This window comes from Diabrotica undecimpunctata, chromosome 10 (assembly GCF_040954645.1).
Source record: "Diabrotica undecimpunctata isolate CICGRU chromosome 10, icDiaUnde3, whole genome shotgun sequence".
Classification (NCBI taxonomy): Eukaryota; Metazoa; Arthropoda; class Insecta; order Coleoptera; family Chrysomelidae; genus Diabrotica; species Diabrotica undecimpunctata.
Window position 1 is genome coordinate 52,683,235 of NC_092812.1, and position 24,022 is coordinate 52,707,256.

Sequence of the window (24,022 nt, forward strand, 5' to 3'; positions counted from 1 at the left end):
TAATTCTCGAGAATATCTTTTAATATATCTGTGTCTGGAGTGTGTTCACAAATGAATAGTCACTGCAAAGGCTTTGCTATTATGTTCAAGGTGTAGGTATATTTATTTTTCATTTATAACTTGAACTATATAAAAATACATTGAATACGTTTCACTTACTTATAATAATATTTAAATTAACTTACAATGAAGTAAAAAACTTCTGATGTATAATGGTATACATTAAAAGGGAAATAAATTTCAGAACGTGTTCGGTGTTATCAGACCACCATCGGTGAAAATATTTTTCCTTTTTTGAAAACAAAGAGATTTTCCCTTTTATTATTTTATTTTTTAATTATGTATTTGAACATCGTAGAGAATAAACTTGTTGATAAAAGGATGTAAAATCTGCATCTCGGAGTATTTTTCTTTATATTTTTACTAGTTTGTTACTTTTAAATACTATTTAAAGTGCATAAAGTTAAAAGTTAATATCGTAAGTAAAGTTAGTAAATTTTTAAAAAAATTTCTACAAAATAATTTTTGTTTAAAGAGAGCAAATTCTATCCAATTTTTTTCTGCAAGAATTTTTGTACTCCGCCTTGTATGTGCCAAAATATCGACAAATTAAACTTTTTGAAGGTATTCCAGCCTTCACATACTCCGATTTGTGGAAGATTATCAAAATAGAGTATAAGATCGGCTGTATTTCGTACCTAACGTAACCGAACTGAACCAAAAGCTAACTTCATCAACTAAAACTTACCAAACCGGACCTAGTCACGGTTACTCCTTAAACTCGCATATGCATATTGCATCTTGGCAATCAGTGTCGTCAGTTAAGCTTCAAAAGGACTAACTAAAAAGAATCAAATTGAGAATAATTAGCATTTTAAAAAAGGACTATTACTTACTTTGTTGGAAACACTTCAAGCACGGCTATTAAAACTAATATATACAATAAGGTCAATTTTGTAAAATCTATTGTACATTTTGAAGGTAAATCTAATATACATTTTTAGTCCGTATGTGTAATTCTTAGGATGTAATATATAGTATTAAACTACCTTTCTATAAATCTTTCATGTATTCAGCATGTTTTTGAACTCTTGTAAAGTATTTAATTCTACTTTTTTCTAGTTAGCTTATTTCTTATGTAATAATTGCAACATTATTTTCATTATCATGTTATACATTATTCATTGTAGTTTAAGTAATCGATAGTGAATGTACAGTATAACTTTACTCAGCTTTAAGAGTTTGTCTCAGATGAAACGAGATACAAAATGGGGGAAGTTACTATTCTAATATACGTTTTTCTCTTACGCCGAAGTGCAGTTGTTGTGTTTTGTTCTAATGTAACTGTTTGCATGCCTACAAAGTTATTAGTCACAGTCCACTTTCTTATACATCTTTGTATACTTTGCGAATCTCATTGCATGTAACACATAGTAGTTATAGATATAGTACCTGTAACTTCTGTTATATGTATTTATTTCTGTACAGCTGGATCTTGTGCTTAATTCCCCGGATGGAGGCGATCTATCTGACTTTATAACGAACGGCGAATGGTACTTAATTGGTAAGTTTCAATCAACAATATACGTTAGCAAGTAACTTATTGTAGATATTGATTAAAAACTAGATATTGATTAAATACTAGAAATAAAGACAATTTTACTGAAAATCCTGTAAAATGAGAGTTTGTAAAGTTATTATTGTTAATTTTGTTATTTAGTTATTGCAAAAATAGCTTCAAAAGTATTTTCTTAAAAATTATTATTAACCTAGCTAAAAATGCACAACACTTTAATTTCGCGTGATAATAGAGACAATACAGCACGTATTCAGCTATAAAAATTTCAAAAGTTTCACTTAACAGTTATTGCAAAATTAAAATTGTTTACCCCAAAAAGCTTTTATCTACAACGTTATTAAGCGTAAACTATTAGTTCCACATAAAATCTGAAAGCACCAAATTGAAGAGAAAGGCTTATTTTACAAAATCAAATCATTTAATAATTAAAAAATTTATTTTAGACATTGTAAAATAGGTTTTCAAAAATACTGTGATTTTAAGCTTATAAACATTTAAAATAACCGAGTTAACATTTTTTTTTTATTTCTCGATGTTACTATTTAAAACTGAATTCACAAATTCAAAATAAAAGTCGCGATGTCTCTGGTTCTAATCAACGAAAAGTAATGTTTTTTTTAATTTGGTGTAACTCATTGCAGAGATTATAAAAATTCAATTAATTAATTTGTAAGTTGTTTATTGAACCAAGTAATTTGTTTAAAAACAATTTAAAATAAATATCTATTTTGCAAAATTTTACTTTTTTCTTATTATTAATACTAAAAAAGGTTATGGAAAGAGAAACAACTTAAAAGTTTTAAAGAGAAAGTAATTGTAAAAATAATAAGCATAATTCAAGCAATATTCACACATATAGATTTGATGTTCAAATAAAAAATTAATTTTTGTAAAATTTATTGGTAAAAAATATTATTTATAACTACAATACATAAATATTTAAGTTGCTTATTATTTCATAAGCATTTTTACTAAACATAGTTATTATATTGTGAATTACTAACGGTAGTTTTTTTTAGGTATGCCAGGGAAGAAAAACACCATTGTTTACCAGTGTTGTCCAGAACCATATGTGGATGTGACATTTACTATCCAGATAAGAAGACGAACACTGTACTACTTTTTCAACTTGATCGTGCCATGTGTACTGATTTCTTCAATGGCTCTCCTAGGTTTTACATTGCCACCGGACTCTGGAGAAAAACTGACACTAGGTATTGTGCCATGCTGTATGTTGCTCTATGTGTTTGCATTCCTATATTTGTTTGTGGGTGACATAATATTTGACACAAGGGTCGTGCTAAATTTTTGCATAGCTAAGTGTCAATACTATAAAATATTTAAATGTGTTATCAATATATGTATCTCTACCAATAACTATACAATTATATATACAACACACACCGAAGACACGTACATACTCCAAGCTCTTCATTGGACGGCTCAACTGATTCACATAAAACACTTTCAAAATTCAAAATCTTCATTTCAGGTGTCACCATACTTCTTTCATTGACAGTATTTCTGAACCTAGTAGCCGAAAAGATACCAACTACATCCGATGCTGTTCCGTTAATAGGTATGATTGGCCTACTGGGAGCATCGTGTGTTTTACACTCCGTGTACCCTTTAACGGACTGTCCGTTGATACTTGGAGGGCGTTGCCAGAATGCCCCTTTAGTGTCTTCCAAGCGGCACTAACTCTGTCGCTAAATAGCATGGATGAGATATCAATTACTTCGATTACCTCTCGAGACAAACTAACCTACCGTAATTAACGGTAAACATGTAAGACATCATTTTCGACATTTTATTTTGATTTTAAATGAGCAAATTATCTTTAAATTATAAAAGCAAATGAAAAAATATACTGTCAAAAATACTATTAGCTATGCTGCGAAATTTACAATATTTTGCCTAGAAAGAAACTACTATAAACTTTAGGGTTGTAAACATACCGACATAATTTGAGTTACTACCTACATCATTGGGTGCTAATTGTTTTACAGTAAAATAACATCTCAGTCGTCTAACTATAAAAAGACACTTGAGATGACAATTTCATTGTTGGTTCTTCAACTAGCTCTACTTTGGGTGTAGGTGGTCTTATCTTAAATGAAAACCTAAATAATGAGAGATTTGACAGATACAAATAAAAGATATTAACTAATCATATTTATTAAATATAAAGAAATTAAATGTATTATTAACAAAAAGCAAATCTTGCCTAAAGCTGTAAAGTTAAAAATAAAAATGCAAAAATATAGTTATGGCAACTATAAAATATATTTTGTCACTTCTGAATGGGAGCTGAGTATAGTTTTCACATGTGCAACTTCTAAAGGAGGCGCTGAATGTTTTCTCATATTGAGATAGCTATGGTACTGTGGCTTACTTTATCTGTGGTGCACCACGTAGTCAATTGGAGAGTCTCACCAAAAAAGGGGACAAGACTAATTCCAATACATGGAGAAAAAACTACAACAAGAAATCTTGTGTTAGTGGGCAGCAGAAAGAAATGTATTGCCTATGAGGTTCCAGAAAATTACCAAATTTAAAAAAAAATTATCCCTACACATATCTTTAATAAAGTTGAAAAGAAACGTGGCTTATAGAGGTTAGGTATGTAAATATTTGTAGAATAATGGAAGAAACAGAAAAAACTTTCCCACTTCTATTACTTTAAAGTGGAATTTGACATGACATAAATCGGATTTTCCAGTACAAATAATTTTTCAACTATTTGAAAGTAGGAGGAACTTTATATACGGGGTATGAATACGGAGGATACACAAAAAATAAATGAGAATAGAATCGAAACAAGCGCAAATTTAAACTGAAGAATAATATTTAGTTGATAAAAAACTTTAGCGCCAACTATTTTTAGAAAAAAAAAATAGTAAAACAAAACAGAAAGTTGTCAAATGAATAAAATCCGAAGAAATTAGAGTAAAATAATTATTTGAAGAAAAATAACAAACATGTGACATTTATAGCATTAACGGCTGATTGTAAATGTCAAAATATTATTTGGTTAGGTCAAAACATGTTCAAAAGCCACAGATGGTTGCTCTAATTAAAGATACCTTATTAAAGGTATCTTTAATTCGATAAAGATTAAATTAAAGATAAATGTTAAACCTTTTTGTTTTGTTGACATCGATTTCTAAGTTAGCCTTTTAGTGTTTCACCGGCTATGGGTCCGCTTTTAAAGATTGGAAGATAAACGTGGAGGAGCGTGAACGGTCCCAAAGAAAAAAGGTTTTCAAGCAGGATCAGAAAAAAATATCAAGAGACTAAGAAAACAACCCTGAAAAGAAAAGGCAGTATGATTTAAGACTTAGCAGACCTATATGAAAGCCTCGCCTCACGTATGATCATCGAAGAAAACAACTACGGTGTGCAAGAAACTATGTGGTCTAGGTTTTCTCTTCGTCTTTGTGTGTATAGACCTACGTACGTCTAAACAATACGTATCTGTTACTGTTCAGAAAGTCAACAAATTTTATATTGGGTCTGTGACGATTTGGACAAAAATTAGTTTGGAATTTAGAACAGACCAGTAGTTCTCCAGAATACCGTTGATAGTAAATGGTAAATATACAATCTTGTACAACCATATACAATCATATACAACCGATAGATTTTTAAGATCTAAGTTTAAAAATTTAGTTTTTAAACGTTAAAATCGATAAATAGTTTATCGGGTTATCCGCGAAGAACCTCTGGTCTTTTGCATCAGATATCTTGAATATTTCATTAGTAGTTATGTTAAATGTTTATCTTTTGACATTGAAGATTAGTTTAAACGTACGTATTTATTCAAAAGTTGTTGTTAAAAATATAGTTTAAAAGATAGGTGATTTTTACTAAAAGAAAAACAATTACAATACCTTTATTTTTTGATACACGTTTGCAGTCAATCGCTCGTAAAAGTTGGTTAAAACTTTTAATAAAAAAGTAAATCTATACAACCAATAGTCCCAGAGAAATTTTTTTTTTAAAATCATATATTTTGTTTATAAACATTAAGACTTATAATTTTTAAAAAGAAAGGATTAAGGACTTGAAAGTTAAATTGAATAATCACATTATAAATTTTCTTGAATAAACTGCTTGCAAAATACTTTGTAATAGTTAATAAATTAGCTTATTAAAATTGTTCTGCAGGATTATTAATCAGAACGATGTCGTCTGCAAATCTTAGATGGCTGAAAAATCTTGCATCAACGGATAGGCCTTTGTTCTGGCAGTTCATTTTGCTGAATATATATTCTAGAGTTGCAGTGAAGAGGTTTGGTGATATTGCGTTTCCTTGTCAGACGTCTCTGGTAGTGGTAAATTCTGAAGTGTTTTCATACATTTTTAACTTAGCTTTTGCTTGTCTGTATATATTTACTTAAGTCTACGTACAGTTTATCAATGCCTTGGTTGGTCAAAGCTCCTAATATTAACTTGGAGTATATAGAACCGAAAGCCTTCTCGAAATCTATAAAGGTTAATGCTAGCTGTATTTCATATTCTTTAGCTTTACTTATTAGTTCTCTATGTATGGATATGATCCAGGGTGACTGGATCCACTTCTGAAGCCAGCTTGCTCTCTTGGCTGTGCAACATCTAATGCATTTGTCAATCTGTTGTTAATGATCTTTGTGAATATCTTGTATATTATGTAGCTATGGTGATATGATTGTAGTAGACCTATGTGTTTCAGGGGTTTTGTATAGGTCGCTGTAGAATTTAGTCATGAGTTGTATTATTTCATTTCTGTCTGTAATTCTGGTGTTTTCATCTGTTAGAGCAACGATTTGCTTTTTTCCAATAATTAATGCTTTTCATGTTTTCTTATAGTTTTTCCTGTTTTCGATTGCATTTTCTAACAGTCTTTCATTGTATTTTCTTATGTCTCCCTTAATACTTTTTCTTATTGTCTTACAAAGTTCTGTGTATTGTACTCCCTCTATTGTTGCTACTTACTTTCAATTCCCTTTTTTGTTTTAGCATTACTTTGGTTTATTCAGCCAGTTTACTATATTTATTTTGTTGCTGGGGGCCCCCGATTTCTTTGTCACTATCAAGAATGATTTCCATTAATTTAGAGCTGTCGATTTGGTCATGTAATCTTTCATCAATTGTCTTTTGGTAGTGATCTGAGTTTTTTGTAGATTGTTAATATTTATACCGGTTACTGTTGGTTTTTTGTATGGTCGCTACCTTTTTGAAGAAGAAAATATAAATTGACCATTTTTACAGTTATCTCAAAAAATATTTTATCATTTATAAACAATCAGTTGCTTTATTGACTTAAAATATCTGTAAAATATTTATTGCAGAATTGAAGCATTTACGTAGATTTTTTTCGGCTGTTATCGATCTTCCATAAGAGGAAAATTAGCGGTTCTAAGTTAAGTTGAAGCTGAAATTTTGCAACATTTTAGCGCGTTTCAATTTGAAGTTGCGATATAAAAAAGTAGCCGTGTGAAAACGGAACTCGAGCTGTACTTACCTCACCATGCAAAATGCCATAACTTTTATATGGAAATTTCTTCTTCATGCAAATTGCTTAACTTAGTCGGTCAGCATGATTGCTTTGTTATGTCACTTCCATTTATTATTGGAAAAGTTATTATTTATATCATATTCTAAAAAATATGTTTTTTTCCGACATCTCAATAAGTTATTCATCGATTTTTGCACTTAAAAAACGAAATTAAACTTTTTTCATGATCTTAAAAATCAATCAATGATATTTTCCCCGAAAAGTAATTTCTAGGACAAAATACAGTACTATATTTTTTATATATTGTACATATATATGTGAATTATACAGGATGCTTCAAAAAAGAGTAATATATCAAGTTCTATTTTTTCTTATGGAACCCCCTATATTTGATGACATATTCGAATTTTCCTTAAATAACAAGCTTTTATAATTTCATATACATAAATACATGATGTTTTGATTTATTTCGGCTTTTCTAAAAATTTAAGTTTTTAGAAAAAATTAATATCTATGAATCTAAAATTGCGGGACAAATTTGTTTTTGAACTTTAATAAAACACAATTTGTACTATTTAAACAGATATTTATTATAATAAAGGTCATAAGGAATAAATAAGGTCAAAATATTAGACCGTTCTTTTAGCACATTCAAGCTGTAATTAAATTTTTATTTTAAATGGACACCCTGTATTTTATTAGTATGTCTTGTGGCAAATTGACAGCTTTCAAACTACGTTGGGTTTATTATATCTATATCTTTTGATTTTGAAAAATTTAAAGACTTGCTAATTTGTAAAAGCTTTTTTTTAAGCCCTTCTCTCTATTCGAATTGCCGAACATAGGCCTCTCCTAATTCTCGCTATTCATCTCTGTTGTTTGTAAGACGTTTCCACATTGGTCCTGTAGTTCTTTTAATATCGTCGCTCCAGCGCATTTGTGGTCTTCCTCATGGTCTTTTGGTTTCATATGACCGCTAATTCCCGATTTCTTGATGCTATCGGCCATCCTTAAGACGTTCGTTATGTCCAGCCCATTTCCATTTTAGTTTAGCTGCCTGTTCGACAGCATCTTTTACTTTTGTTCTATTACGAATGTCTTCATTGGTTTTATGGTCTTTGAGTGAGATACCCAGCATCTGTAGTTCCATAGCTCTCTGAGTTTTTCTGATTTTCTCCATGTTTATTTTAGTGAATGTCCAGGTTTGAGCGCCATATGTAAGTACAGGTAGGATACAGGAATTAAACACTTTGGTTCGCAGTCTTTGAGGTATATTTTTATTTTTAAGTACGTATGAGAGTCTTCCGAATGCTGCCCATCCTATTTTTACGTCTGCTTATTCGGTAGTCTGATTGTTATCTGTCTTTTCAAGTTCTGCTTTGAGGAGTTAGAAGACTAACCGAGGAGTTAGGTATAAGCTTTAACAATAATTATGTTCAAGTAAGTCGTGGTTATGTAAAACACAACACTCCAATAGTTGAATTTAGTCTACCTGTTACATTAAACATTATTTTTATTTTAAATAGCACACCGTATACTCTATACCTTATACGGGAAGACAGTTAAATTATGTTTCCTATAGGTACTTAAACCCAAAGGTTAATAAGTAAATTTAAAAACACCACTTTTTTATTTGAATCTTTGTACTTTTTTTACACAGTGTGCGTTTATACAATACTTTGTAGGTATCCCCAGAAAAAAGTCCAGTCGCAAAAATTTTTTAAATTTTCTGCCATTAAGATTACCATAAAAAAATACCACCTATAACATGCGATCTTATTATTCTTCATACGTTCACAAATCACCAGCGCTGATGATCGAGAGTAAGATAGACGTGAGGATTTTCATCACTGCAATAATGAAAGTTATAACCCTTAAACAAAAATCGACTAGTTGTCAAAATTGCGTTTGATACAGGTCCAGATTTGGATATTTTTGGCCATAAACTTTTGATGCCAATAAACAGTTTTCATTGCACTGGCCAAGAACAAAAGCCATATTAATTCTTCCTTCTTTAGAATAAGTTTTCATATTTTTTTTATTTAATTAATGGCTTTGGATAACCTGATTCATTCAGCCATGATAATGTGTTTGACTACTTGAATGTGTTAATGATGTATTGACCTATTGAATTTGTTAACAGAATAGTACTTCGCCTAGAGGTAAATTAAAAATATATTAACAAAAAGAGAAATCAAACGATTTCTACTTAGCGAAACCGAATTCAAATCTTAACCACTGTGTTTCCTAAAATTTGCGAAACAAACAGCTGGATGAATTACTCTACTTACTTAAGTAGAAATCGTTTGATTTCTCTTTTTGTTTTTAGATGGCGTAGTTACGTCCGTATATAGTTATTTTAATAACTATTGTCTAGGACGGGAAAGATTTTTGTTTTGGTTCAGAGCAGTGACTATACCGTTCTGAAGAGACTTAAGGAGGTCGAAATACGTATCAACGGTTGTTGCTGCACTGTATCAAAACAAAAATCTAATACCGTAATACCGTCATTCCGTAAAAATATATTGTAAACATCAGTATCACAAGAATCAGTAGATTGATAAGAAACCATACTTTCATTCGTTACATTCAAGGCACTAACCAACTTCAACAAGTGAATATTTAGAAACAACAAGGGATTAATATAGGGATACTTTTCACGTTAAGGTGCCTTTCATAGCGACTTTATTACAACACAAGACAGGCGACGGCTTGGAGGTAAATATATAACATAAGGATAGACAGAGGGAACAAAGCTAGATTTATACATTCACATTACACATTCCATCCTAAATTTTTCTCTTAGTCCTTTTAAAATATCCCCAAAAAATTTGATTAAGCCTAAACTTATGACGAGAGATATATAAAATAGAAGATTGACACTAAGGAAGAGGTATTTGTTCTTTTATCAGATTTTGAAATAGATACTTAATAGCAGCATCATTATATATGCACCCGAACATCCAATGATTGATATCTTCAGTGTAACCATTACAATCGCAAAGTTCTGTTTCACTTAAATTAAATCTATGAAGATAGGCTTTCACAGTAGCATGATTAACAATGCACCTAACAAACATTGAATATACTCTTCTAACAGGATTACTTCTTGAAGCAAAAGGCGCAGTAGGTAAAACAGAGTGAATTTTTATATAAAGGTTGTTACTTCTATTACAGAAAGTATTCCATTAAATTTCCCAGTGTTCTTTTAATTCTTGGTTTCGCAGCAAGACTAAATCACTTCTATTGAGCCAACTAATTTCTAATCCTTTTGGAGCCGCTTCTTTTGCAAAATAATCTGCTTTGGTGTTACCCGAGATACTAGCATGTCCCTTTACCAAAATAAAAGAGACTGAATTATTTATTTTAAGTAGCTTTAGTTGATTTTCTAAAATTTTCACGATAATACTGTTTTTGTATATATGCTTATGCGAATTACCTAAAGCAGACAACGCAGATTTTGAATCCTACAGGATTACTATTTGTTGATCAGACATTTTTTTCTCAATAGTCCATTCCAGAGTTTGATATATTGCAAATAGTTCTGCGGAATAAATGGAACATTGTTGATTTAATTTAAACATTATGTGTTCTTGATTGTTTTGGATATGTACCGCACAACCAACTCCCAAAATGGATTTTGAACCATCTGTGAAAATCCTACATGGCTTAGCAAATTTGGCAAGTTCTTTCTTAAGTTAAATGGCGTTGTTATCATCAAAAGTCGGGATATAAACGTTAGTTTGGGAATAAAGAATATTGAATTTAAATTGGAAGAAATTAGTTTCAGCTGGGATTTCTAAATAGGAAGAAACATTAGGAAATGCTATAGCTAAAGTTGGAGAATTTTTGTTGTGCCACCATTTGTCAACTAAGTTAGACACATATATGTCGGTTATTTTTTGCAATAGATAGGTTTAGTTATTATCTTGACATTTAAGGATCAACTTTTCTGCTAAAAAAGACGTCTTAAATGAAGTTTTCATATTTAAAAATAGTTTTTTGTTGCACTTATTTTCTAACTTACTAAGTGTAATAATTAATAATAATTTAAATTTTATTTAAAGCTTAATATCTTGGCTAGGTACATCGCCAGTGTTTGTTGATGTGTGCTGTACAATCATGGCATGCTTGATTATAATTATTATTGTTAAAGCATCTGATCTGAAATACTTTAAATATTTTAAAAATGAAAGTAGATAGGTATAGGAAACTCAACATAGTTTTAAAGTTAGGTAAATTTGCCACACGACAGAATAATAAAATACATACATGCATACATATGTACATATATACAAAATACATATTCCATTTAAAATAAGCACGTTATTACAGCTTAAATGTGCTAATAGAACAATCTAGTATTTTGACCACCCTATACATTATTTTGTATATTTTGTATAAATATTTGTTTAAATAGAACACATAGTATTTTATTAAGACCCAAGAGCAAATTTGTCTCAGATTTTTAGATTCGTAGATACTTTATTTGTTTTATTTTATTTTATTTAGGTATGGAGAACTTATATAAAAGTATAGTTTATTTTTTAAGGAAAATTCAAAAATGTCATTAAATGTAGGTTATTCTAGAAAAAAAAATTTAAAACATCCTGTATCATTCACATTCTTTTTAAAATATATATATATATATATATATATATATATATATATATATATATATATATGTGGCCCAGTCGACAAGTACTAATCGAGTAACGACGAGAAGTAGATCCACCAGGCTTGAGAATGGCAAGTGAGACCTTGCCGAAACGTCGCCAAAACAATGGTTTTCAAGAAAACCAGCATTTTACAATGCGGAGTCAAACCCGGAAAAATAGTGACAGCATATATATATATATATATATATATATATATATATATATATATATATATATATATATATATATATATATATATGTTAAGAGTTATGCTCAATCTAGACATTCACAGTCCTCCAGTTGCACTAGAGACCCATTCAGCAATCCACAGATGCCCCTTTGGAAAAATGAGGAAGCATTCTTAAACATTCTAGTAAGAAGTATGCCGACACAGTGTAGCGCAATACTTATTTAATTTTTACACGAGAACACGCGTTATTAAGCTACAAATAAACTTTTGTTCTACTGAGTTCTACTGCTTCTCTTGACAAGATTTTTTGTAATATTGGTAGTGACACATGTTTACACTTTGATTAAGTTTCAAACTTGCACTAGGCATCAATAATTAAAGATGTTTTAATACAAAAAATACTAGAAATTAAAGTTACTAGAAAATTATTGCTGTTGAAAAAAAATTCCATTAATTTTGTAGAACAGTGTAGATGTTTTGAGGGTTGTATTGACCTTATTGCTTTCTACACTAATAAACTTGAAAATATAATTCCTAGAATGTTATATATTTTCAATCATAATAATTGTCAGTAGGAAGAGCAGCAGCTAACAAATGATAATTCAATAAATAATTCAATAAATACAGATTTACAGAGTTTGTCATTTAAAAAAACCAAAAATAGAAGCCTTTAAATGCAACTATATAATCCTTACACAGGCAACTAATATTCAATAACTTACGCGAATAATTCTTTTTTTATATTTCTCAATATTAGTACATATTTTTTCTGAAATGTGCGCCGCCACAGAAAGTTCTCTTCAAAATTTATAATAAGTTTTCTATCATTAAAAAAACAGTAGATTTTAGTATTTTATTTTACTCAATAAAATTATATTTTTGGTTATAGTGAAATGCAAATTAATACCATGTTTCTGCAAAACTCGCCAATATACATAAAACATTCATTGTCTGGTTAAAAACCGATAAATTTAAATAATTGATGACGCTAGGGTTTATATGCAATGTACTATAGACCTAATCATTTATTCAGCCACACGTCGGCACCACTAAATATAGCAGCAAGTAACTTTAATATTAATCAATTCGATGGAGTCACATTGATATTTTGTCCAGTGTATTTAGTGACAAGTCTGTAAACGCTACAATATTTTCACCATGTAGTTTTTGTCCTGCTATTATAGTTTTGAAAATCTTAACTTATTCAAAATCTCTACTTAAATATTTTTTCAAATTTTAGTAGCAACATAACTCAATGGGGTAAATATTGTTCCTCCCGCTGTATATATTATATGTGTGTACCATAACATCGATTACAAATTTCAGCATGCACCTACAACACCTCCCCAAAAACTTGCTTTATTTTTCCTTCCCTAGCATATAGGTGAAGTGATGGTGGTCATGGAACGGCATTCAGTAATCTGCTTTATATAGTAAATATCTTCAGACAGGTAAGTGACATACTGAGTTGCTGTTTGGGGGCACTCAGAAGTTCAAATAAACCGAGGGACATAAATTTAATATTTGATCTAAATACAAAAGTCAATATCTTGATTACAAATTTATTTCATTGAATTATAGAGGTTACAAAGAACTAATACAATTTGAAATTGGGCCTAAAAAAGTTTTAAAACATTAGAATTTTGTATTTGCAAAATATTTATTAAATGGTAATAAAAAGCAATTTGAGCTTTTCTTGTGATTTTTATTAAAATCTAACAAATATTATACGCTAAAAATTTATAGAATGCAATTTATTAAAAGAAAAAAAATTTAAGCAACATTCACCGACTAGGAAGTTCATGGCAACAAAATTTAAAAAAATAGGTCATTATTCAAAGACTTCAATTCGTTTGAAGTCCTTTAAATAGTTAAATATTTCAGATTTTTAAGAGTACTAAATTTTACGGAGTGGTCAAATTCAAACTAAACTTGCATCGGCCCAAAATATTTTTCAATAGTCCAGAAATATTATCAGCATTTATTTGGTAAATATTCTACATTTACTACACTAAACTATATAAAACAAAGGCAACGTGTTTTAAAGTACTCTACAACAATGCATACGGTAGAGAGAGTCAAACAGTTAGCAGCGCGGGCGACCTTTCGCATAGCAAAGAGTCATCACAGCAGTAGCTGGTCCAACCCGCCGCATTAGATTTTTCACATCAAAATATGTTTTAAAATTTAAATTATGTGGATCTACTTACGTAATATTTAGTTGAATGGATGTTGAAATGGAAAGAAGAAATATGAGACCAAGTAAATATCTTTGAAATGAAAAAGACGATATTCATGAAACTTTACATGCAAGTACAACGACATATATATTTTTGTTACTATTGATATACAATCTTATATTTTACAGCTGTCAAAATTTCCTTTTTACGAACAAAACCTTGAAATTCTGATAGATGAACCAATCGTTATATTGCCTTCTTATTCAAACTCGAAAATTTTAACTAATCTCATCTTTAAATACACGGTAAACAAATTAAGGGAAGATTTAACAATAATTTTACCAGATAGATCAAAAACTGATAAAAGTGCTGGTTTCTCATTTTTTGTTTCAAACAACAATTACGTTTATAAATATCGAATTCATAATTGTTATTATATTTTTACAGCCAAGGCTGCTGGCATACAGAAAGCATTAACTTGAGGTGTCACTTATTATTGTGAGTACATTGTAATATTTTCAGTCTATCAGGCAGTATTACAAGCTATTTGTAGCCTTTAGATGACTTCCAAAACTCCACTATTCTTGATATCAAAAAAATTATTACTTCACACGGAAAACAGTTACTTTACTCTTTCTAATTCGAATGTTAATAAAAAACTCTCTTTCGAATATTTGTAAGCCGCGTAGTTAAACTTTATGCAGAGTGGAACAAAAAAATATATTATGAATAACTTGCAAGGCGAAATATATAACGTGGCTCAACACACTGATTCTTCTATAATCACTTGGTAGATACTTATTGTAGAATCCTATTATACACTCAAAGCCTTTTTGCTTTTTAATACATATTTATTTAAATATATTTACTGCACAAGATCTAAATTTCGAATTGTAGTTACTAGTTCAAGGAACCAACAGTTTTTATGTTTAAGTTATATTAATTAGATAAAGGGTTTAGCCGGTTGAGATAGTGAAAAATGAATTTAGCGATTTTAAAAAAATAAAAACACCATATTGTTCTATATCAAAAAGTATCAGACCAAAAAAATTTTTAGAACCCTACGCGCCACTTCAATAAAAAAAAAAAAAAATATATATATATATATATATATATATATATATATATATATATATATATATATATATATATATATATATATATATATATATTATTGGTTGAATATCAAATTATCTCCATGATTTTTTTCAAATTTTTATAGTTAGGTCATTATGGTCAACATAACGAAAAATCATTTTCGGTCTAGCCGGTTAAGATAGTATACTTCACCCGCAATATTTCAAAAATAAAAATACCATGTTGTTTTACATCAAAAAATACCAAAAAAAATTTAGATCCCTAGACCAAGACAAATTTTTTGGTCTAATCTTTTTTTAGGTAGAATAACACGCTATTTTTATTTTTGGAATATTGCGGGGGGAATTTTACTATCTTAACCGGCAAGATCAAAAATGATTTTTTGTTATTTTGACGATAATTTCCAACCTATAAAAATCTGAAAAAAATCATAAAGATAACTTGACACTCAACTAATAATTTATAAGTTTTTTGGAGTGGCGTTTGAGACAGTTTTTTTTAAACGAATTTTAAAAATTTCAAATGCGTTCAAAAAATTGAATGTCTTGCCAGAAATTTTGTAAAAAATATCATGATGTACACAATAGAATAAATATTCTACAAATTTAAAAAAATAAAAGTTTCTACCATGATTAGAACCGAAAATAACGTTTAAAACGAAAAAACACGTTTTAATTTTTTTAAGATTATGTTTGGGTCTAGGGCTCTAAATTTTTTTTGGTCGGATACTTTTTTATATAGAACAACATGGTATTTTTATTTTTGAAATATCGCTGATACAATTTTTACTCTTAACCTTTTACTCTTAAATTGATATTGTATTTTAAAATGACTTACCTTATGGTTTGAGGGCTCCCATCCTCTAGGAATTTATAAGAAGAAAGTATGGTATACCAGCTTTCATCTAGTACAACTAAAATCTAGGTCGTGAAGACGTTATAAGCTATGTTCTGTTGCAGGAGTGACCATCTTGCTATCGTTGACTGTGTTCCTGAACCTCGTGGCTGAAACCTTGCCCCAAGTATCTGATGCCATTCCCTTGTTAGGTACCAATCGTTATTTTGTCTGACCTGCCTGTGCTGGCTATACATCCTCAGTGCTGCCTGATGAATTATGTATCGTTGTGTATTTGTGATTGTTGTGTCCGCGCGGGTTCAGCTTTATTGGCACCTTAGATAGATTAGTGAAGGCTACAGGATGAAATGGGGAATATAGCAATATATTTAATTGCTTCTTGCCGATATAAAATCTCTGACAATCATTTGAACCTATTAGATCTATCGGATTATATTGAAATGCTCCCTTAAAATTTATATTCCCATTAATTAAACCTACTAGATCCCGATTTTCACTCGTTTTTATTGTTTTAACAATTAATCAATTAAAATTAAACTATAAAATTTTATCTGCTTGCTTTGAATTTTGTAAAATTTGGTTTTTTAATATTGCTTTTTAGTTTTTTGATATATTTGAATTGCATGAAGTAAATTTGTAGTAGTTCATAGGTATTTTCTTTTAAATAGTTAGTCGAAGATCATAACTTTCTATTTGTACTTATTTGAACTTTATGTGACTTTAAAAAGCAAAATAACTAATAAATGTCATTTCTATAAAACCATTTCAGAGACGTCAAATATCCCGTATAATGTTTCGTACAATTTCTTTAAATATAGAGACTCTGGTCGAAATATACCTGCTATACCAACATCTTCCAGTAAAATTTTACAGTAAGGAAATTCCAAATATCTTAGTCAAATAACAAGTACCGATGCTAATATAACAGCGGATAGCGATATAAATATATTTAATTCTCAGAGATTTTTTCGTAAACTTATTGTTACATTCTTCCATTTTTCTGTAGACTTCATTTTATTTCATTATGACGTGGCGATCAAAGAAGAAATGTTTTAGGGCAAAAAGTGGTCTGGAAGGAAGTGCTGTTATGGTAGTTTGGATATGGTCTCGTTGTGTTTTGTTACTGAATGTAATTTTGTGTTTGTGTTTTTTTATCAATTTTATCTTTACAATTTTTTTGTAGTGTTATTTGCAGTTTAAAATTTTTGCTTTAAAATTTGATTTTTTATCAGAACTAAAATAACTTATAACGGTGTAATTTTTAAGTAATAATGGGAAAACGAATTGGCTTTTATTTAAAATATGTTTGCTTAAAATAGGGGTGCAATAAATAATTGCTACGACTATAAAAAACTATTTCTAGGAAAGATTATGGAAAAATAAAAATATAATGTACCAATACTTTACTAGTCAGTACAATTCATTAAGCTATTTATGGTCACTTTTACAAAATCAAGCAAAATTATATTATTACTATTATTTATGTATTGATCAAATATCCCAAAACTCATGTCTACAAATATGTTCAAACAAAATATTTTATTTAAAAGATTAATCTTGATTTGTTCAATAATATTTATACCAAATAAATTTTAAATTTAATTAATTTAAATTTACTTATAAATATGTGATTTCATGTAATAATATTTATTAGTTTTATTTTTTTCTCTTTCTGATGTAAGAAATTTTTTAGTCTTGAGTCTTGAAGTATTGGTCTAATCCTATACGTAGTAATAATATTGTTTTGTATTTTTTGTGAATAACGTAATTTATTTGGTTAAAAGGGGATGACAGGGTATTAAAGCGGTAATTTGCCGCAAACATTTCCTCTTTGACTCAAACGTTAAAACGGGAAGGGAGCCGGATACTTGGAAAGGAGGGCCGTCTTGTTCAAATATTTTAAACACTGAAATATTAAAAGAAGTGTTTATTTTTCACTCTGTGACTTTATGTCAGTTGGTAACATTTCACAGTATAAAAAATTCCGTAGGCTTTGTTTTATTTAATCTTCAGTCAATATAAAATTGTGCATTTGTACATTTATTTTAATTTTTAATTTTATTTATTTCACAAAGTTTGAATCATCTTAAGACAACTCAATAAAGAATTTCATTTTTGGATATCGAGCTTGTCATTTTCAAATTTAAATTACTTATAGAGACAAAAATATAAGTAGTATATTATTGATTTACTGCTATAAGACTTAACAAAATTAATCAAGCAATATAAAAATTGTAACAAAATATACGCCTATCCTATTCCTTCCATTTTTTTTATCAAACATATAATTAACTTTTTGTCTGTAGTACGTAATAATTATTGCAGTCACATTTTTCATATTCTATTAGCATTTGACATGTTAACTTAATATATTTCATGCCTTTCCAACCATTTGATTTGTTTTTCTGTTATTTTACAATAATTAGTAATCACTATTCTCTCTGTAATCATTACCTCTTTATGTAGTTCTTTTTTCATTTTCTTTCTTTTACTTCAGATGGGATCTCTTATAAAAAGGTTGGCAATTATTAGGGTAGTTCGAATTTTTAATGCCGCTGCTCTAAACAGATCAACGAATCCAGATCCTTAAATTGTTTAACTGGGAGCTACGACGACTATCTCTTCCCTGTATTCTTCTTTGTATTTTTCTTGGAAGCAAGTTTTATCATTTACCTGTCATGGCACATGTTAGAAATTGAAATTCTTTCATTTTAATAGTGGTAAAACCGTTTTTTCTTTTCTTATTCTTATCAATACCTCGACATTTTTGACTCGATCCATACAGCTTATTCTCAGTATTATTCTATAAGTCTATAATGCAAAGGTTCTTAATATATCTGTAATATCTTTCTTGAGTCCAAGGTTCTATTCCGTAGATGATTACGAAGAATACGAACGCAAAAGCACTAGAAACGTTAGTGCAAGTAAAGAGACTCACTTGAATATCTGATTCAGGTCGAGGCAGAACTATGACAGCTACAGCTAGAGCCGCACCAGTTTTCCTCTGAAATGATCTGCAAAAAGTAACGAATTTATTGAGAACTTAGCGGACCGTTAAGAGGCGACTTCCTGATGCTGGCTTATCTTCTCGAGCTAGACCTACTCACCCGCCGCTTCCCCATGAACATCGGATTGTCAGATTGAAGTTTTCAAGAGAACACTTAGCTTAAATAAACGCAGATAGGAGCATAGATATACTTGTAAGAACGGAGGACTTCCATTTAATGGAGGATCGGGTATGTCATAAAAAGACATACCTTTTGACCCTCGCACGGAGTTAGTCTTAATCGAGAATCACATGTTTACTGCGCAAGGTACCTAACAATAGTTTTAGAAGACCAAATGTTATCGGTTATGGTTATTCTTGGAGACGATGCAATATTGTCACTTGTAACAGTCCCACACTGTTACACTATGTTGACGAGAATCAAATGTTTTTCCGACTCTCATTCCAAATTTAAATTACAATATGTTTGAGACGAGATGGTCAGTCGTTTACGGGGACATGTAAGGAAAAATTCTAGAAAGCTTCGCGATATACTGGAGCAGGAATGTGACAATCTTCCGCAGAATGTAATCAAAAATCTGATTTAACGCATGCTTCGTCATTTGCAAGCTATTATCACGGCCAGAAGAGAGTACACTCGCTACTATACTCCTTAAAATTTCTTTTGTTAAGAGCATATGTTCGTAAAGATTTCCGCGGTTACTACAATTAAACCTAGAGCTAAGATTAATACTATTATAAAAATTAATATTAAACACACCAGTCTTCCGGGTTGAACCACGTCGATATCCATTGGGCCGAGCTTTTGACATCCTCTCTGATGTCTTCTTCAGTTCACTAGTGAGTGAACTAGAAGTGACTAGTGAGTGTAGTAGTGTCTGGGGGCTCGGGAGACTGAGACCTCGGAAGCCCTGAAGAAGATATCAGAGAGGATGTCGAAAGCTCGGCCCACTGTATATCGACGCGGTTCAACCCGGAAGACTGGTGAGTTTAATATTAATTTTTATAATAGTATTAATCTTAGCTCTAGGTTTAAAAATATGTATATATATATATATATATATATATATATATATATATATATATATATATATATATATATTAGTGAACCAAAAATCTGGAAGCGCCTAATTATTTCTTAAATGGATGGTCCCAATTACGCAAAAACAGGGAGACACCTATTTCCTATTTGCAATACGAAGATTTGAACTTTGATGTTCGTAACGTTCCCAAATTTACCATTTGTCTATCATTAGTCATTTTGTTTTTTTAGACCTAACACTTACTATATTGTACCTTCACTGAAGTCTCCACTACAATACCAGTTCAACCGTATACAATACTTTCGATTTTATGTAGTCAGGAAAATATAAAACAAAACCCTAGAAACACATAATCGTCTCAATGATATTTTTGATTAAAATTAAATATAATTAAATTTAAAAATAATAATTAAAAATGTACTACATTGCTTAACTACTGTCTACCTAAACAAGTAATCAAAATGCCCTCCGTTGTTAATTTGACAGTATTGTAAACGAGTGTACATGCGTGTATTACATTTCTCTATGTTTTTATACAAATTAATGTGGATTCATAGATAATGCTTTGCCTTAGCTCTGCAACACTTGCTGATTTAGATTTATAAATCCTACTTTTCAAATATCCCCAATAAAATAATCTTTAGGGTTCAAATAAGGTGAACGAGAAAGCCATTCAATACTACTTAATGCACCAATCCATCGTCCAGGAAATATGTGATCTAAATAACGCTAAAGTTACACCAAAATGAGCTAGAGCTCTGTCTTGCTAAAACCATATCTCATTAAAATTGGCTCCAAACTTGTTTTTCGGGGGTAGGTACAATTTCATTTCTAAGTAGCATTTCATAGTTATCGCTTGTTAAATTTTCTTTCATAAAAAAGGCCCAATAACTGAGTACTCTATACTATACTTAACCACACATTTAATTTTTGTGGTCTTTGACTATGGTTTTTACGTATCCATTGTGGATTTACTTCACTCCAAGACCTTAAATTTTGGCGATTTACATTCCCACATAGTGTAAATATTGCTTCGTCAGAAAAACATATCTTGTTAACGAAGTTGTTCTTGTATGTTGTACGAAGTTGTATCTTGTAACAATTTTATTCATCATTACCTCACTAAACTGTAATCTACGGTGGTAGTCATCTTCATTTAATTCTTGGAACTACTGGATTTTACAAGGTTTAAATGAATTCTTATGTAATACACGTAAGACTGAAGCATCACCCACAGCGTGTATTTGTGCAGCTCTGCGTGAGCATGGATATGGAACTTCAATGAAACTCTTTAAAACAGTAATTCGCTCTTTTTCATTAAAAATCATTTTTATTCTAGAGTTTTTAAAAACAGATTAAACGATTATTGTCAGCTTTAGATATTAATACAATTTATTTTACAAACCTTTTCAATAAACGTCAAGCCATTGTTAGTTTTATGAATTAATGTCAAAATAATACATATTTTGACATTAATTAATAATATTCTATATTTACTGAATTACTTTAAAACTATTCGGCACTGAGAAGTTTTATTTATTTAAGACCTTTGTGACTAGATAAATACCAAGTGTTATGTGTGGTTGAACTCGTATTGAAGTGAGGATTCCAATATTAATGCAATATACTGAGTGTTGTATTTAAAAAACCAAAGTGACTAATGATATCAGAAAAATGGCAAATCTGACAACATTGCATGCTTCAAATTTTAGATCTCTAGATTGCAGAATAGCTGTATCCCATTTTTTGTACAATTCTGACCATCGATAAAAGAAATAATTATGCGTTTCAATCAAAGTAAATGGCATTAAGTAACGCATAAGTTCATTATTAGCTAAATAAACAACATTATTAGAAATTTCCGAAACAAGTCGGTTTTTAATTTTAATTTACTATTTTTTCAAATAATAATCTAATATACAGATATAATCTATTTCTTTTAAATGGAACCCCTATGTTTTTTTTCAATTTATAGACTTGCCTTGCTAAGCTAATTCCAAATATGTAAAACACGTTGCTTCAAATTTGTACAGGGTGGCAAAAATGAAAAAATTCGCACGTGCGTTCATAAAGTAACGAATAAATTTATTATTAGCTAAATAAACAACATTATTAGAAATTCCCGTAATAGGTCGATTTTTGATTTTAATTTACTATTTTTACAAATTATTATCTAATATACAAGGTGAACGACATTCGTGTAATTACATCATCACAATTTTTTTTAATGGAGCTCCCATGTTTTTTTTAATTTATAGATTTCTCTTGCTGAGCTGATTCCAAATATACATAACACGTTACTTCAAATTGGTACGGTGTGCTAAAAATGCAAAAACTTCAAGTTACTTACAAAATAATAAATGAAGATTAAACGTATGTTTATTCTTCATTCACGTACTAAGATCAAGTAACGAAAGACTCCTGAACGCCACATTCTGGGAGAGGACCGATGGCAGAAGGTCAGTTGGTCGCCCAAGAAAGAGATGGAAGGACGCAGTAGCCAGTGATCTACGCAAAATGGGAATACAGCAATGGGAAATAGTTGCTCAGGACTGACAACAATGGAGGGAAATAGTAAACGCGGCCAAGACTCACATAGAGTTGTAGAGCCAAATGATGATGATGATGAATAAACGTATTAAACACATTGAATGAAATTTCATATTGTTATACAACTACTTTAATATACTATTAAAAACACCTTGCATTATTTGTAACATTGTATCTAACAGCTTTTATTAGTAAAAATAGTAACAGCTTTTATTAGTAATCCAAGCCCCAGAATGATAAAAATATTTTCTAGCAGCTTTTATTAGTGATCCAAGCCACTGAACCATAAAAATATTTTATTCTTTTACAGTATATTTTGATTTTTTTTAATTTGACGTTAAAAACTATCAGAAATATTAAAGTACAAATCTGTATTGTTAACGCTTTAGAGAAGGTACGTTTACTTGAAAAATATTCAAGCAATTTATCATTTCCAACTTTTTTTTACAAAATGCCTTTAACTGAAAGTGATAGTATTGAAATATTAATGATGATTGGTATTGGCGATAAGATGCGGACTCCTCAACAAGAAGGATGCCGATTTTTTCATGCACACAGATCGTGAACCTATTTCACAATCTACTGTAATCAGAATAGAGCGAAAATACAAAGAATTAGGCCATGTGAGGGATGCAGCAAAGCAAGGTAGACCAAAAATTAATGAAAATATTCAACAAGACATAAGTCGTGTTGGAAAGTCTTTAGTATCAAACGTTTTTAAAAAGGTAAAATACCATCCTTATAGAGTACGTCTTATCCACGAATTGGCTGAAGACGACTTTCACCGAAGAACTTAATTCTGCGAGTGTATGACAAACTAACTTAACAATTTCATTAATAACGTTTTATTTTCGGACAAGGCAACTATTCATTTAAACTGTCATGTTAACGGCCAAACTACCCATTATTAGTCCGATGAAAATTCAAAGTGGATGCAAGTGTCCTATACGCAAAGACCACAAAAACGAACGTATGGGCTGGTATTGTGAGAAATACAATTATTGGTCCATATTTTTTAATGAAAATTTAACAGGAGCATTATATCTAGATTTCCTACAAAATATATTAATTCTTGATCTGATCCAGCTTTTCCTGTTATTCAAATACCCAATAATTTAGACCGCAGAATCTGGTTTCAACAAGATGGTGCACCGCTACATTCCGCAGTAACTGTGCGCGATTTTTTAAATAGAACTTTTCCACAACGGTGGATAATAAGAAGGGGACCAGTGGAATGGTCCACTAGATCACCTGATTTGAACCAATCAGATTTCTTTTTATGGGATTATTTAAAATCGTAAGTCTACATAAACAGACCTTATAATATCCGTCAACTACAAGACCAAATTAGACAAAAAATAC

At 30.1% G+C, this 24,022-nt stretch overlaps 1 protein-coding gene across 6 annotated transcripts in view; it reads left to right on the top strand.

Moving 5' to 3' along the window:
• nAChRalpha6 (nicotinic acetylcholine receptor alpha6) overlaps positions 1-24,022 on the top strand; it is a 345,133-nt gene that overhangs the window by 284,365 nt on the left and 36,746 nt on the right. For 3 of the 6 annotated variants that reach the window (XM_072545822.1, XM_072545821.1, XM_072545826.1), the window contains exons 6-8: positions 1,489-1,564; positions 2,599-2,793; positions 16,165-16,251. In XM_072545822.1, coding sequence (XP_072401923.1) covers positions 1,489-1,564; positions 2,599-2,793; positions 16,165-16,251 — 358 coding nt within the window. Of the gene's footprint in view, positions 1-1,488; positions 1,565-2,598; positions 2,794-3,071; positions 3,159-16,164; positions 16,252-24,022 lie in introns of all 6 variants that reach the window. The other 3 variants (XM_072545825.1, XM_072545824.1, XM_072545827.1) reach the window with 2 other exon arrangements.